This window comes from Drosophila montana, unplaced genomic scaffold (assembly GCF_035044405.1).
Source record: "Drosophila montana isolate Dmon_TW-CO22-7 unplaced genomic scaffold, ASM3504440v1 contig_402_1, whole genome shotgun sequence".
Lineage (NCBI taxonomy): Eukaryota > Metazoa > Arthropoda > Insecta > Diptera > Drosophilidae > Drosophila > Drosophila montana.
In genome coordinates this window covers 6376136-6390221 of record NW_026998739.1, presented here as the reverse complement: position 1 = coordinate 6390221, position 14086 = coordinate 6376136, and the positions used below count along the sequence as shown (strand labels likewise).

The 14086-nt window shown below is 36.9% G+C and overlaps 1 protein-coding gene and 1 long non-coding RNA gene across 5 annotated transcripts in view; both read right to left on the bottom strand.

Annotated features, from left to right (window-relative positions):
* LOC135438898 (uncharacterized) overlaps nucleotides 1–14086 on the bottom strand; it is a 152895-nt gene that overhangs the window by 13847 nt on the left and 124962 nt on the right. For 2 of the 4 annotated variants that reach the window (XM_064697447.1, XM_064697448.1), the window contains one exon: nucleotides 8541–8968. In XM_064697447.1, coding sequence (XP_064553517.1) covers nucleotides 8596–8913 — 318 coding nt within the window. In that variant the 5' untranslated portion in view covers nucleotides 8914–8968 and the 3' untranslated portion in view covers nucleotides 8541–8595. Of the gene's footprint in view, nucleotides 1–6821; nucleotides 6845–8540; nucleotides 8969–9036; nucleotides 9148–14086 lie in introns of those variants that run through there. The other 2 variants (XM_064697446.1, XR_010437954.1) reach the window with 2 other exon arrangements.
* Nucleotides 7550–8058, bottom strand: LOC135439392 (uncharacterized). Its single transcript, XR_010438047.1, has 2 exons — nucleotides 7985–8058; nucleotides 7550–7865 (listed from the first exon to the last, which is right to left on the bottom strand). It is a non-coding gene; the product is annotated as an uncharacterized LOC135439392 (long non-coding RNA).

Below are 14086 nucleotides of genomic sequence, written 5' to 3'. Positions count from 1 at the left end.
AGCTCCTTAATTAAGAGTTAAGTTCTCTGCAAGAAAATTTTAAATATTTTATTCAACCAAGACTTGGACCTTAGTTATTTTATTTAAATTATAATAATATTTTATTTTATATATTATAATATTCTATACATAATTTATAATAATCTTCTGTACATATTAGTTTAAATGTATAATACTATTTGAATTTTAATTGTAATAATATCTGATAATGAAAAATTAGCTTAATTTAATTTGTTTTCAACTTCATTTGATATTTAATTCTATTATATATTGCATTAGAAATAATAAAAGAAAGATTTAATAATAATAATGGATATATTATTATTAATCCTTTCACCGAGGTGTTAAGTCTAAAGTCTTTTTAACCTGTGCATTTTACAGCCCAGATTCAAGAGCTGCAAGTGTTCAGGCTGCCTCACAGGGCGCAAATTCGGGCCACAAATAAGCCAAGCATAAAATGTCCACAGCGGGAGAGAGAGAGAGAGGAAGCGAGAGTGTGAGACAGCTGGGCAGATCCTGCAGGCAGGAAGGATAAATATTTGCCAGGCTGAAAATGTTATGTGTGTGGTAAATTAAATTGAAAGGCATTGCAGGAAATGCGAGCACAATATTTGCGCCTTGTTAGTTTGTCAACGCTTCGCTGGCTCTGAATGATGAGGGGCCAAGGATACGGCTGTGGGCAGGGCGAAGACAGCGGAGGGGCAACTTTGGCTATGGCATGATGTTGAAACATTTAATGACATTTAACAGGCGGCGCAGCATAATTAAAATTCTAAATAAATATATAGAAATAAAGGAAACTCACGAGTGCTCTACATGCCGCAAAAGCATTTGCCATTTGCCAGAGCAAAAGTTGCCAAGAGTGAGAGGAAAACTGAGAGAGAGAGTGCGGAAACTAACAGCCTCCTAAGAAGGAGCCGAAGGGGGTGGGGGGTCATGGAAACTGCGGTGACTGCCAGAATCACGCTTAAGCTCACGATTTATGTGAGATTCTTTAAGCGAAATCCAAGTCAATTAGTTTCCTAATTCGTTTTGCGAAAAGGAATTTATCGATTTTATCTGCAGACGTGCAGAAAGTAGTTAAGAGCAGTTCTTCCAACGACTTTTATGCTTTTCTTTTTTTCACTGTGTCTGTGTGTGTGTGTGTGTATGTGCTGATAATGATTCTCGTGTATGTGTGTGTGTTAACAATGAGAACTGTGCGTTTTATGTGTGTGGCACTCTGTGGGGTGCGTGGAGCAATAAACAAGCCGCATTGCTCATACGCCATGTGAGCAAGGGCGAGCGTTCGACTAAGCGACAGCAAATTAAATTAGATTGCAATTGTTTTGCCAGTCGATTTAAATGCTCAAATAAACAAACAAAACATTGAATATACTGTGCACGAATTCCTTCTGCGCAGCAGATTCCAATAAACTTGTAGCATACTTCGAATAACTGAGGAATTTGATAGACGATTTTCACAGAGATTTTAAATTATTAAGTTAAATGTTTTTTTCTGGTACTTGCACAAATTTATGATATGCTTTTTCGATTCTAATAATTAAGCTATATAAAAACTTTTGCTATAAGAAACATGCAATTCATGATAATAGTATACAAAATATATTACGATAAGAACTTATTTATAAATAATTTTAATAAATAGATTAATATAGTCTTAATTATTTAACCTTTATAGTACTTAAGCTAAAGGATTTTAAAAATCAAATAAAATATAAAAAAATTATAAATAAAATAAATGCTTACAAAAATGAATTAAATAAAAAACGTGTATAAAATGTTGAGGTTTATAAATGTACATATATATTTTAATTTGTACTCAGGTGCAGTTGCCTTATTTATAATCCCATCAAAGCCTCTTTCCTGCTGGGCTTTGCAGCTCTCAAAAATGTTGTGGACAAACATAAATCGTTTTAAAATTAGGAACTTTAGTTATTACTTCGACTTGTGTTTACATTTGTTGCGGCTACGCTGGGCGTGAAAGTGGGTGGGCTGCGGTCGGCGTGGGCGGTCGAAGGGGGGTGCCCGTCGATCGCGGGAAGACTCAATCTGCGGCCTGCTGCTGCAGCGACGGCGGCGTCTTAAAGAATTTTTAATTGCTTCAAAAACAAGTTGAATGCTGTTTTATTTATATATTTCCGGCGACCGCCAAGGCGACGCCATAGACAAATTCCATTAAACTTTTGGCTTCTAAACTGTGTCAAAGTTGGGCGGCTCAAGAGAAGCGGCTGCAGGGGCAGGGGGCCGCTTACTGGTCCGCTGGCTAAGGATAATTCAGTGGCAGCAGCCGCCCGAGAGAGACGAGCTCAAAAACTTTTGCGCAAAGTAAACTCAACTGAATGAAATGAAAATGCCACAGAGGCAACCGAAAGCTCCAATCGGCGAGAGGGGGGAGAACTGTATGTGTGTGTGTGTGTGTGTGTGATTTGGAAGGGGGCGGGGTGGGTGATGGAGTGGGGAGCGGGGGGTCTGTTGCGATAGCGAGCGACGCTTGGTGAGCAATCAATTTCTGTTGACGTTGACAACAAGGCAAAAGTCCGGCCAAAGTTAAGGCCAAAAGCAAAGGCGCAAGGCGTGGCAGGGGTGTTGGGACAGAGGAGGGAGCAGAGGGGGCAACAAATCAAAGTCGACGTCGCGTTTTTAAGACGCCTGTCGAACTGTGCCGGCCCACGCCCACTTTAGCTGCGTAAACGCCTTAAGACGGCGACTGCGACTCCGACTGCGGCTGCTGCGGTTGAAGTGTATTTAAAAGTTTGATTAGTTTTTAATGTTTGTGCGAGGCAAGTTCTTAAGTTTCTGCCTCGCTCACGCTCGAGCTCTCGCGCTGTCTCTTTCGCTCTGTAATTTTTATAAACTTTGCATTTTACTTGATTCAACTTTAACATTCGTAACGTAAATATATTATATTCTGCCCAAGCACGGCCCATAGCAATATTTATGCACATTTATGCAAAAGTCAACTAATCACAAACATATTGCATAAAATAACAATTTCATAAATTGAAACAAAATGTCTAGACTCATTATGCCACCGAAAATGTATGCAATAAAATTATGCAAATTATATTGCGCACAACAACAACAGCAACAACAGCAACAACAAAAACAACATCAGCAGCAGCAACAACAATATGTTGGCCAAATAATTTCTCATATTTGTTGTTTTTGGCCCTTTGTCAAACTCATTCTCTCTCTCTCTCTCTCTCTCTCTCTCTCCCGCGATTTCGCTTTATCTAGTTGGCTCAGTCGCGTCGGCGACAGCATTTGTAAATTCATTTATTCGAAATTTGATTTTCACATAATACAAAATACTTTATATTTATAATTTTGTTTTCGTCCTCTTTGTTGTCAACGATATTATTATTCTTATTGTGCGTAAGCCTCAAGAAATCAAAATAGCTAGACATATTTTCCAGTTTATATGGGTACATAATGTATGATAAAATTTGATATAAAGTTATATAATATTAACGATTAATGAACTAAAACGTTCTTTACTAACTACTATAAGTCTTAAAAAAATAATTTTAATAATTTTAAAAATATTCAAATTTCTTAGTTATATAGCTAAAGTTCTTCAATAAAACACAATTTTAATAAAATATATATATACAAATATATTATAGTATAATATATTATTATTTTATATGTATTATTACAATGTAATTTAATATAATATAAATTAATATAGAAAGAAGAAGTGATCCCAATGATCTAATACCCTGAAAATTAATGATATGATCTGATATTAGAAATAAAAAATAAAACTAGCTCATTTATCGTTTGTTCAGCTAGCCTCTATATATTTGTCATCCAATTTTTATTTCTTTCATATATTTTAGAAATATTGTCACCCTTACATGACTAATATCTCAAAAAGTCAATGTTAATTCCCAGCAAAAAATATCCAGTATTTACTGTATTTTTAAAATGTTTCTAAAATTCCTTAAATTTATTGCACTTTCTCACAAAGTTTGGGTTTGCTGTGAAGTATGGAAGCATTTCCTGCTTGCCGACGTTCAGCAGATTGTTATTAAAAATGTTTTCATGATAATTGCAAGTTAACGAAAAGCGACATTGGCAACGTTTAGAGGTCCTTCGACGCTTCAAGAAACACAAACGCCTCGCAGGCTCCTCGGCCTTATGCCTTATCGCACTCGTCAACAACAATAATAAAAGGCAGTCGGCAAATGCAGCCATAAATTATGAATATGAATGGCAAGGTGTCTACGTGTGTATGTGTTGTGGCTGAGGCACCGCCCCGCCCCTTTGGCGCCTCCCTGGGGTCCAATAACGCAAAGAGGCCACACAAGGACACAGGCAACGCAGGGTTAATAGAAACTCCAAGCGTGTGTGTGTGTAAAAGTTATAAACATTTATGGCAGCTACTTAAAAATGTCAGGCGAAAAAATTATGATAATGATACGTGACATTTGAAAGCAATAACAATTTAGTTAGCACGCACTTTTTGATTACACCGAAAAGCTCGACCAGGTTTTATTTATGAGTTGGCTACATAAAATTGAAAAATTGCCTCAAAAATGCCTGTCAGTGTGCGAGTGTGCGGTTTGTCTGTGTGCGTGTGTGTGTGGGTGTAATGTGTGTGCGTGCGTGTGTGTGTGTGGCACTCAAATGAAAGACTTACATGGGTGTAATAACAATAATCATAAAGCACGCCATCATAGAATGCGGCAAAGTTAATAACAATCAAAGCAGCGAGAAAAGTCATCTCAACTCTTTAATGCTCTGCAAATAATGTTAGGGTATTTCATATCCTGCAAATAGCTTTATGTGTTACTGCTACTCAATTATTACTAGGCAGAAATAATTATTAAAATAGAAAAAATATAAATAAAAAATATATATATTAGAGCGAACGAATTTTTTGAGGTCAAAACATAAACAGTTTATGTATAACTATAAAAATCTTTCCGATAGCAAAACATTAAATTCGCTTTTGGCTCACTCAAGCGATAATTTGGCGGTTATACAAATACATAAATAGAGCGTACGAAAAACATAAACACTTTCTGTAGAATTATAAGAATTGAAGAATTACAACTCTGACAGATCGCTTTTCGACTTACAACAGTAAGCAACATGTATTTCGCCTTTGGCTCACCCAAGCGATAGTTTGGCGAAATAAAGCCAAAACGGCCAACTTAAACAATTTTTATATAACTTTAACCTTTGCCTCATTCAAGCGATAATTTGGCAATAGCACAAATAGAGCGTACGAATATGTAAAGTCAAAAGGTAAACAAAAGAATTATAACTTCAGAAGATGGTTTTTCGACTAACAAAAACACTTATATCGCCTATGGCTTACCAAAGCGATAATTTGGCGATATTATCAAGTCAGGCCAAAAGGTAAGGTAGTTTCGGTAGATTTCGTTTTAGATTTCACAGTTTTAAAGCTTGTCCTTAAAGTCGATTACAGTACAAAATAATATAACAAATTCAAGGATAAGCTATAGACAATGAATTTTTCACCTTACTCCCTTAAGTTGTCTATTTAAAATCGGACTTTTCAGCTTGCCAAAAATTATGAAATTTACGAAATTAACAAAGGGTCCAGAGAGGGCAGAGCTGTCCTTCAAGTGGCCAGGCTGGCGAGTCAGCTGAGCGGATAGCCAGGCCTGGTGGAGAGGGGAGGGCAGACAGGCAGGCAGGCAGGCAGTCAGTAGCAGCAACAACAGCAACAACAACAACAACAACAACAACAACAAAGCACACATCCTGTATGTCAACTGAATAATTCGTTGCATGCACAAAAGGCATGCACTCACATCCGGTTTCCTGTCATTCTTTTCGCCACACAGGGTGGCAGAGGTACGGAACATGGGCAGAAGAGAGCGCGATGGAGACAGAGAGAGAGAGAGAGAGAGAGAGTGGCAAAGAGAGTAGGAGAGCGTGGCAGGCTTGCAATTTATGTCTATGTGTTGGTAGCCGTTGTTGTTGTTGTTGTTGTTGTCTTTATGGCGTGTTTGGTATTTGTTGCAACTTTTGTTTTGAATTCCTGTGGCCTTGTCACACGCTCCATGCGCTTGCAGTTAAATTTATGTTACAACACACCCATACAACCCCACAGCCACACATACACACACACACACTGGCATAACTCTTAACGAACAATGAATGCAAAAAAGTGTTGCATACAACGCGAACTCTGCGCTCTCTCTCTTTCTCTCTCTTTCAGAGCCTAACACATATAGATAGGGAGAGAGGGAGGGAGAGAGGCGTGGGGGGAAGCAGACTCAAGTGCAGTGACGGCCAACTGCCAGCGCCACATCTCTTGTAAAGCAGCGTATAATCCACTGATTGCTCCCAAGGTTCAGCTTTCAACAATGAAGGCCACTCAAAAAGGAGTCGTGCAGGCTGAAGGGATGCGGAACGGACGGACTGTACTGAAGCTGTCGGGTCAACGGATGTGCTGCGCTTTTTGCCAGGGCATGACAATGGGCATAAACAGCTTTACAATGGGGTCTATAGAAAGAGAGAGAGAGCGAGGGGGTGCTAGAGGGAGAGAGAGCGGGAGAGATAAAGAATTAGAAATATAGAGTTAGAAAGAGACAGAGAGCAAAGGAAAGAGGGAGACAGAAAGCTGAATATTACAAATACATAATAAATATTCTCGAATTGTGAGAAAACTGAATAATATATACATATATAAGCTCTCTCTCTCTCTCTCATTCTATATACATAGTATATACTTCCTTTACTTTGTTGACAAAAGATTCCTAAATTGAATTAAAAATTATAAAGCCTTTTACCATTTGTCAAGAAACTGGTTTAATTTTATAAAGAACTGAACTCACCCATGGGATTTAAGTGACACGATCTGAAATGAAAAGAAAAAATAAATTTTAAAAATAATTAATAAGTTTAGGGATCTGTAAATTTTCAAAATTTTTTCACAACCCAATTTTCTGTTTTTATATTTTATCATTTTTTTTAGATTAATTCGATTTTTGTTTATATTTCAAGATTAGAATGTTCTAGTAGTACATGTGTTAATAATTTGTGGATAGTTCCAATGTTTAAGTTAATACGAATTAAATATATATATACATAATCTCTCATCTCAAGAATAAAAATAAAAATGTAATAAAATAATTCTTAATTTAAATCAAAGTAAAATAATAAAAATGTAATAAAAAGTATAATAAATTAAGGGCAGCTTTTGAATTATAAATACTTAACTAGTTGATATTTTTTCATGTGCTGAAATTCAATAACAATTAAATCGATATATGTATATAAGTACTAATTTCTCTTGATAATCTATATAATTCCAGACCAGGATAGTAAAAGTTAAAGTCTGTTTCGATCTTGCAGTTGGTCGCATTGTTTTGTCTTGTATTTTAATTTGTTTCTATGTATTGCTGCTCTCCAGTTGCAGCTATCCGTCTGCAGTTGTCGCTCGAGAGACCTGCGAGAGTTTGGCATTAATTTTGCATATGAATACGGTGCGGACAATTGGATTTGTTGCACTGCTGTGCAGCTGCAGCAGTTGGTCGCATTTAAAGTGGCATGTTTTTTGCAGGCTCTCTCACTCTCTCTCTCTCTCTCTCTCTCTGCCACTATCTCTGTCTTTTTCAAATGCAAAAGTTTTGAGGGTCGTCGCATCGGGGCATCAATTTTCACATTAATTTCGTTTGTAGCTTCGGACATGCTCAATTAGCTAACGCTGTCGGCTCATTAGCAACCCGAGCCTGGCCCCCCCTGGAGGCACAGCACAGCAATTCGAGCTGGCCCAAACACACACACACACCCGCACACACACGCGCACAGGTAAAGGGTTGTAAGAGCGTTAAACAGCTTGCAAAATGCCAGCAAGCCCCCAACTCGAACATCTACATCTAAAAAAAAAAACGGTTTCAATTTGCATGTCGTCAGCGAAGTATGCTGCTTTCGCCTTTGGCTACGTTCGAAACGCTGTGGCGCAAACAAGGATTTTCTTTCAATATCTTATACTTACAATTGCACAATCAAGGCAGAGACTGAAAAAGTTCGATTAAAGCATAATCAAAGTCGCATAATATGAAAATGAAAATATTACGTAAGCCCATTTTATTTTTACTATGCATGGGTATTGTAACAATCTGTACTGCCAAGTTGATGTGCGCTAATCGGGAGCTGGACTCGACTGGAAGATACACTGAATAAGCTGCCCGTACAAACATTTCAACATTATTGTGCCTCTTCTGCCCTTGTCCTCACACTATGATGAAGAGGTCCATGATGAACTTAAATGCTATCAGGACCATCTTTATGCAATGCGCAGGCCATAAATGTGGCGTCAATATGTGTAAATATCAAAGGCCAAGATTATAGTACCAGAAATGCGTAAGGAGTCGAAGGAGTGGGAGCAAGTATAAAAAAGTTAAATATTCTGGACAATTGTATATATTAGAAACTAAATACATAGATATGCCAAGACAACAAGATTTCGATATAAATTTCTATAAATATCATGGAAACATTTCAAGTTATCAAATTTGCAAAACAATACACTTAATTTACGTGAGCAATGTGAGGAGTTATGCTTTTTTTCCCCATTTTAAAGAATTCAGTTTACACAACAACGATTCACAATAAATACCAAAATTTGGATGATGTTATCATCTTTATTGATTCAAACGGCCTAATAACGTCCACCGTGTCCATGTCCACCATGATGCTGATCGAAACCTTGACCATGTCCACCGTAGCCCTGCTGGCCATGGCCACCGAATCCTTGCTGGCCATGTCCACCGAATCCTTGCTGGCCATATCCACCGAATCCTTCCTGGCCGTGTCCACCGAATCCTTGCTGGCCATGTCCACCGAATCCTTCCTGGCCGTGTCCACCGAATCCTTGCTGGCCATATCCATTTTGGTGTCCACCAAATCCACCTTGCTGACCATAACCACCGTGACCGTGTTGGGCCAAAACAGCGACAATCAGGGCGAAGAAAACGACCTTTAAAAGTAAATTATCCTAGGCCATAAGTTGTTGAGCTCAATTTAAGGATATTCAAGCGAACTTACGAAGAATTTCATTTTGATTTGTTGATTTAGCTGCAGCACTTTCAAATAAGTTCTAACTGTACAGCATCAATTGGGGGCCCCTTTTATACCCAGCAATCGAGAGAGAGATTTACGTAGAAGCGATTTCAAAATCAAAACAAAAAGCGGAAAAAACAAATTTAATTCTCAGTTGTCTGAGCCTACGAAAATGTCTTATCATTCACTAGATTACATATGAAACATGCTTTATTTTGGCACACATTTGAGAGGGTATTATAACTGAAAGATTCCATTTGTAATGTGCCTTGTCTTGATCGTGACAACAGGTTGGGGCTAGGTCGTTATATCCAGTTTAATCTGTTTCTGTGCCAAAAATAATTTGACAGCTCTGATAAAACCTGGCACATATTCAACTACTAGAACTTATAAACAGCAATTGCAAAGAGTTCAAGTTTCTTATTCTCTAAGAAACTCAATTGCTAAGAATTTTTATTTTTTAAGGTTTAATATTGGCAATATTGCATGTCGCTCAAATTAATAGTAACAAAAATAATTTAATAAAATTTCTTTCTGTTTATTTAAACTCAACAAAGCGGTTGAAATAAACATATTTAAACCCAAATATTATGGGAGCTTCCACTGTATTTGATTTTTTCAAAGCTCTTGGTGAAAAATACTTTTTTAAAGGCATATTTTATTTTCGACTCACAGTTCTTTCCCATTATTTATTTGGTCTTGAGGCTTATCTGTCTACACACGCCCTTCAAAATCTTTGGACTTTAATAAATGGGAAGTGCCCAATTTGATTCTGTGAATCAATTAAGTGTAAATGTTTTTTTTTTCGGCTCATGATTAACCTTACCATTGAACTCGAACTGAGTCAATTGTTCTACGCTCGAGTGACTATAATAAACATTTATAATGAATAAACTATGAGCGTGCCACACTGGTAGATACCCTAACCCCATCAACTTCCTTGGGGCTACACTATAGAAACTGAGTCCTTAATTAACGGTGTTAACAGGTCGATCTTTATTAACATTTCTGGACATAAAGGTGGCAAACAAATGAATGTTAATTAAATTCTGAGATCAGAAGTGGAGATGTAGCAAAAAACGTGTAATGTCTACATACATATGTGTTCAAAATAAGTCGAGTGTAATATATATATTTTTATTGATTTCACGAGGAAAGTTGTCGAACATTTGAAAAAATCCTGAAAGCTGGACAAATAATATATATGAATAATTTTAGCAATACTTTCTGAGTGTCAAAAGTGCAGCCTAAAGCTATGCAACACTTGGCAAATCGCCCGCAAATCGACAAATTAAATTTCAAATATTTTGCTGGTTGCATTTGTCATATCGCTGGGGCTTCATTAGGCAGGCTCAAAGTATATTGAACACAGTTGCCAGGTAAGCACAAACTTTTCAAATGATATACCACACGTTACCTGAGGTACAGGTGTGTGGGCGAGCGTGTGTGTGCGTGTGTGTGTGTGCGTATGGGTGAAAGTTGCCAACGCTGCAGCAGCTCATTGCCGCGTGTCGTTGTTGTTGCTGTTGTTGTTGTTGTTGTTGCTGCTGCATTTAAGTAAAATGAATTGCCTGCAATTTATTTTTGTTGCTTATCATATAAATTGCACTCGCCTGCAAGTCATTATTTGGCACATTTGCGCTCAATGGCTGCACATTGCTCGCCTCGCCCACATCCAAATTGTGGCGAGTGGGCGTGGCAGCATGTGTGCGTATGACGAACCGGAAGCCCACAGATATGCCAGTAAAAACAACAGCAGCAACAGCAACAGCAACAATTTGGCCAAGAGATGCTGCCAGGTGGCCTTTGCACTTGGCTGCATTTTTAAGACAGCAAAGGCGACGTAGCGCAAAGGGCAAAGGGCAAAGGTTGCAAAATGGCCATTGGGTATATATGCCCGAAACTGCCACTTAAGCAGTTGCTGTTCTTTTATTTACCACTTGCAATGGCCGCACAAATAAATTTCCGGTTTTGCCTTACTCGACTTAAACTTTTGGAAGCGACACACAAAAAACAAGCAAGTAAATATATATATATTCTTTATTGTGTGAAGAGCTTAATCAAAAAAAAAATAGCTTGTAATTAAAGCAATGCCAAGCGATACAATAGCTTAAGTAACTTAAGGGTCAATACCTTTGCTTGACGAATCTGAACAGTAACTAGTTTTCTAATAGGGAATCGGTTTGTATTCGAAACATTAAGCTTTGTTTCTTTTTTGCTGCACAATGGGAAAAAACACTAACTGAACAATTATAGTGCAATTTATAAAACGTTATAACATTTTTAAAATTAATAATATAATCAAATTTTTGATTGCATGCATTTAAGATCTTAGCAGTTAAATAGTGACAAGTTAATATTGGATCCGAAAGGCCTCAATTTAATATATGTTAATATATATGTTATATTAAATCATAAATATCAATTATAGTTCAAAAGTTTCATAGCTTCAATAGCTTATGCAAATTGAATACTCAAAATTTATTAAAAATTGATTTGGCTTTAAACATCAAACAGAAACGCAGTATTCCGCTTCGAGGATGAACAACTGCAAAGATGTCACTCAAAAATATTATATAAACCTCTCTTAGCATAGTTTTAACAATTTCCAGCTAGCTTACTAGCAATAGTTCTGTGTTTGTTAGCAATTGGTGTAGCAAAGCTGGAAATATTAGAGTATTCGAAAATGTCTTAGCATTTACTAGATTACATATGCAATATGCTAGTATTTGTTTTGGGACAATTTTGTTAGGGTATTATAAAATAAACGGTCTTGATCTTGGTGACGGGTTTGGTCATTATTGCCAGTTTAATCTGTAAACCAAAATTTCGATTCTGATAAAACCTGGCACAGAGTAAATTGCTCAAAAATGGGCGTTTTACTCTGAACCCAAAACAAAGGGTATAATATATCTGTGATAATATATGCAATAGGCATCAGAAAGCAACTCGGGCGCCATAAAGTATATATATTCTTGATCGGGAATACGAACTGAGTTGATCTAGCCATATACGTTCGTCTGTCCGTCTTTGCAAAGGCGTCGAGCCCGAACACAACGAAATTTAAATGCATATTCCCTAATTAATAGTCTTAAGCATAACTTTGCAAGTATTTTACATTGATCAAGAATAAATTAATCAAATTAAAAAATATATATTTTTCAAAAGCGCATTATTATTCGACTTTAAAATGAGTTTAGCAATAGTTCTGTGTTTGTTAGCAATTGGAGTAGAAAAACCTGAAAATTAGCTACACTTTCTTCGGTAAACATATTTCTTGTAACTGCAACACTTGGCACTTAGTTCAACATACAAGAGCCCCCCAAATATGCAAGCCCCATTTGCATAGGTTGAGCAGAGGGTGCATTTCTGGTGGAACATTCGCACCCTTGACCATCTCTCAGCAGGACGGAGGGTGGCCGACTGGTAAATTTCTCCCTATGGAATGCAAACAAAAGGTAACAAACCGACTGGCAAAGTGTGCAGAAAATATTTTGCAAATGCAATTGCAATTAAGTTGTCTGATTATTGGGTCAGATAGCCGTGACATTTAAGAATTGCGCAGTAAGCCAAACAAAATAAAAATAAGAAATAAAAGCGACGGGAAAATCAGAGAACAGAGCAATGATTGCATACAACTCGACACACATGACCCATTAAAGTGCGTCCTATCAGCTGGAAATTGACCTTGCCCAATAAACAATATGTACAAACAATTTCGAAAGATGTGGACTTTAAGTAGTCGGCTATTGGGCAACTGACAGCACTCTACAGTTGATTCAATTGAGGAATTTAAGGCATTTTCTCAACTACATATATTACTTAACTTAAAGGCTGTACATTTACCTAAACAGTTTTTGGGTCTCTTTCAAAATTGAAGATATAAATATATTATATTTAAATAAAAAAGATAAGAACGCTTTTGCTTGATAATATGTATATATATAATTTTTAATAATATACTTCATTGTTTTAGAATTGACGATCTGGTTAAAATAAAAAATCTAAAAAAAAGGTATTCAAATTTGTTCAAAACCTATTTTGAAGTATTATTCTTACTATTTAGATATCACTTGGAATTTTAAGTGAAACAATTTATATATGCATATTGTTAAAAAATATTACTAAATATTATTATTCTAGTCACTTGTGGAAAACAAAACTGACAAATTTTCTGACAAATATTTGTTGTGAAATATTTTAATATATAATTCCTTTCAACCAAAGAAAAAATATATATTAAAATAATCATATCACAATTGTACAATTTCTATTAACTTTTTCTGTAGAGAATTTTGTTATTTTTATATTCATTTGTTTCTTTTAAATTGCTAAACATTCTCATTTAGTGATAAGCTTCTAGTCCGTGCGGTGCGTATAAAAGTAAGCAGAGTGTTCTTGAAATTTTCAGAGCATCAAAAAAGTTCGCCAGATCCAATGAATTTTAAGTACTGTGTAAGTTTGTAAAAAACAAAAATAATCGACAGCGCTTTCACTCTCACCAACTCTCTCTCTCACTCGCTCTCGCAGTTGCTGTTGTTATCGCTGCTGCTGGCCGGCGCGAGCGCTAGCCCGCCACGGGACACGCCCACTCGTCCCACGCTGCCACCCTGCACGCCCTGGTGCGCCGGCCAACCGCCACCGCCACCCGGCGCCGTCAACTAAGCTGATGAGGATACTATAATCTGCTGCTGCTACTGCTGCTGCTGCTCTCAGGCAAACAAACATGTGTTAGTAGTCGGTTACTTTTCGTAATTATTTCGGGCCATTTGCTAAAACAATTAAACTCCCATAAAGTATACAAATAAGTTTCTTGGTAATCTGGTAATCTTCCACTGCACATGTGGCTGGGAATCTTTCAGTAATTAGTATCGCGTTTTATGTCCAACTCAAAATATATATCCCAAAGAGCGCGAAATTTCATTGTCTGCGAATTGAAATAAAGCTTTTAATTTAGAGTTCCTTCTGGGGTCAGAAAATAACTGGAAAATCTTAAGCAAGGCGGACACAACATGCATGTGTATTCTCTGCATGT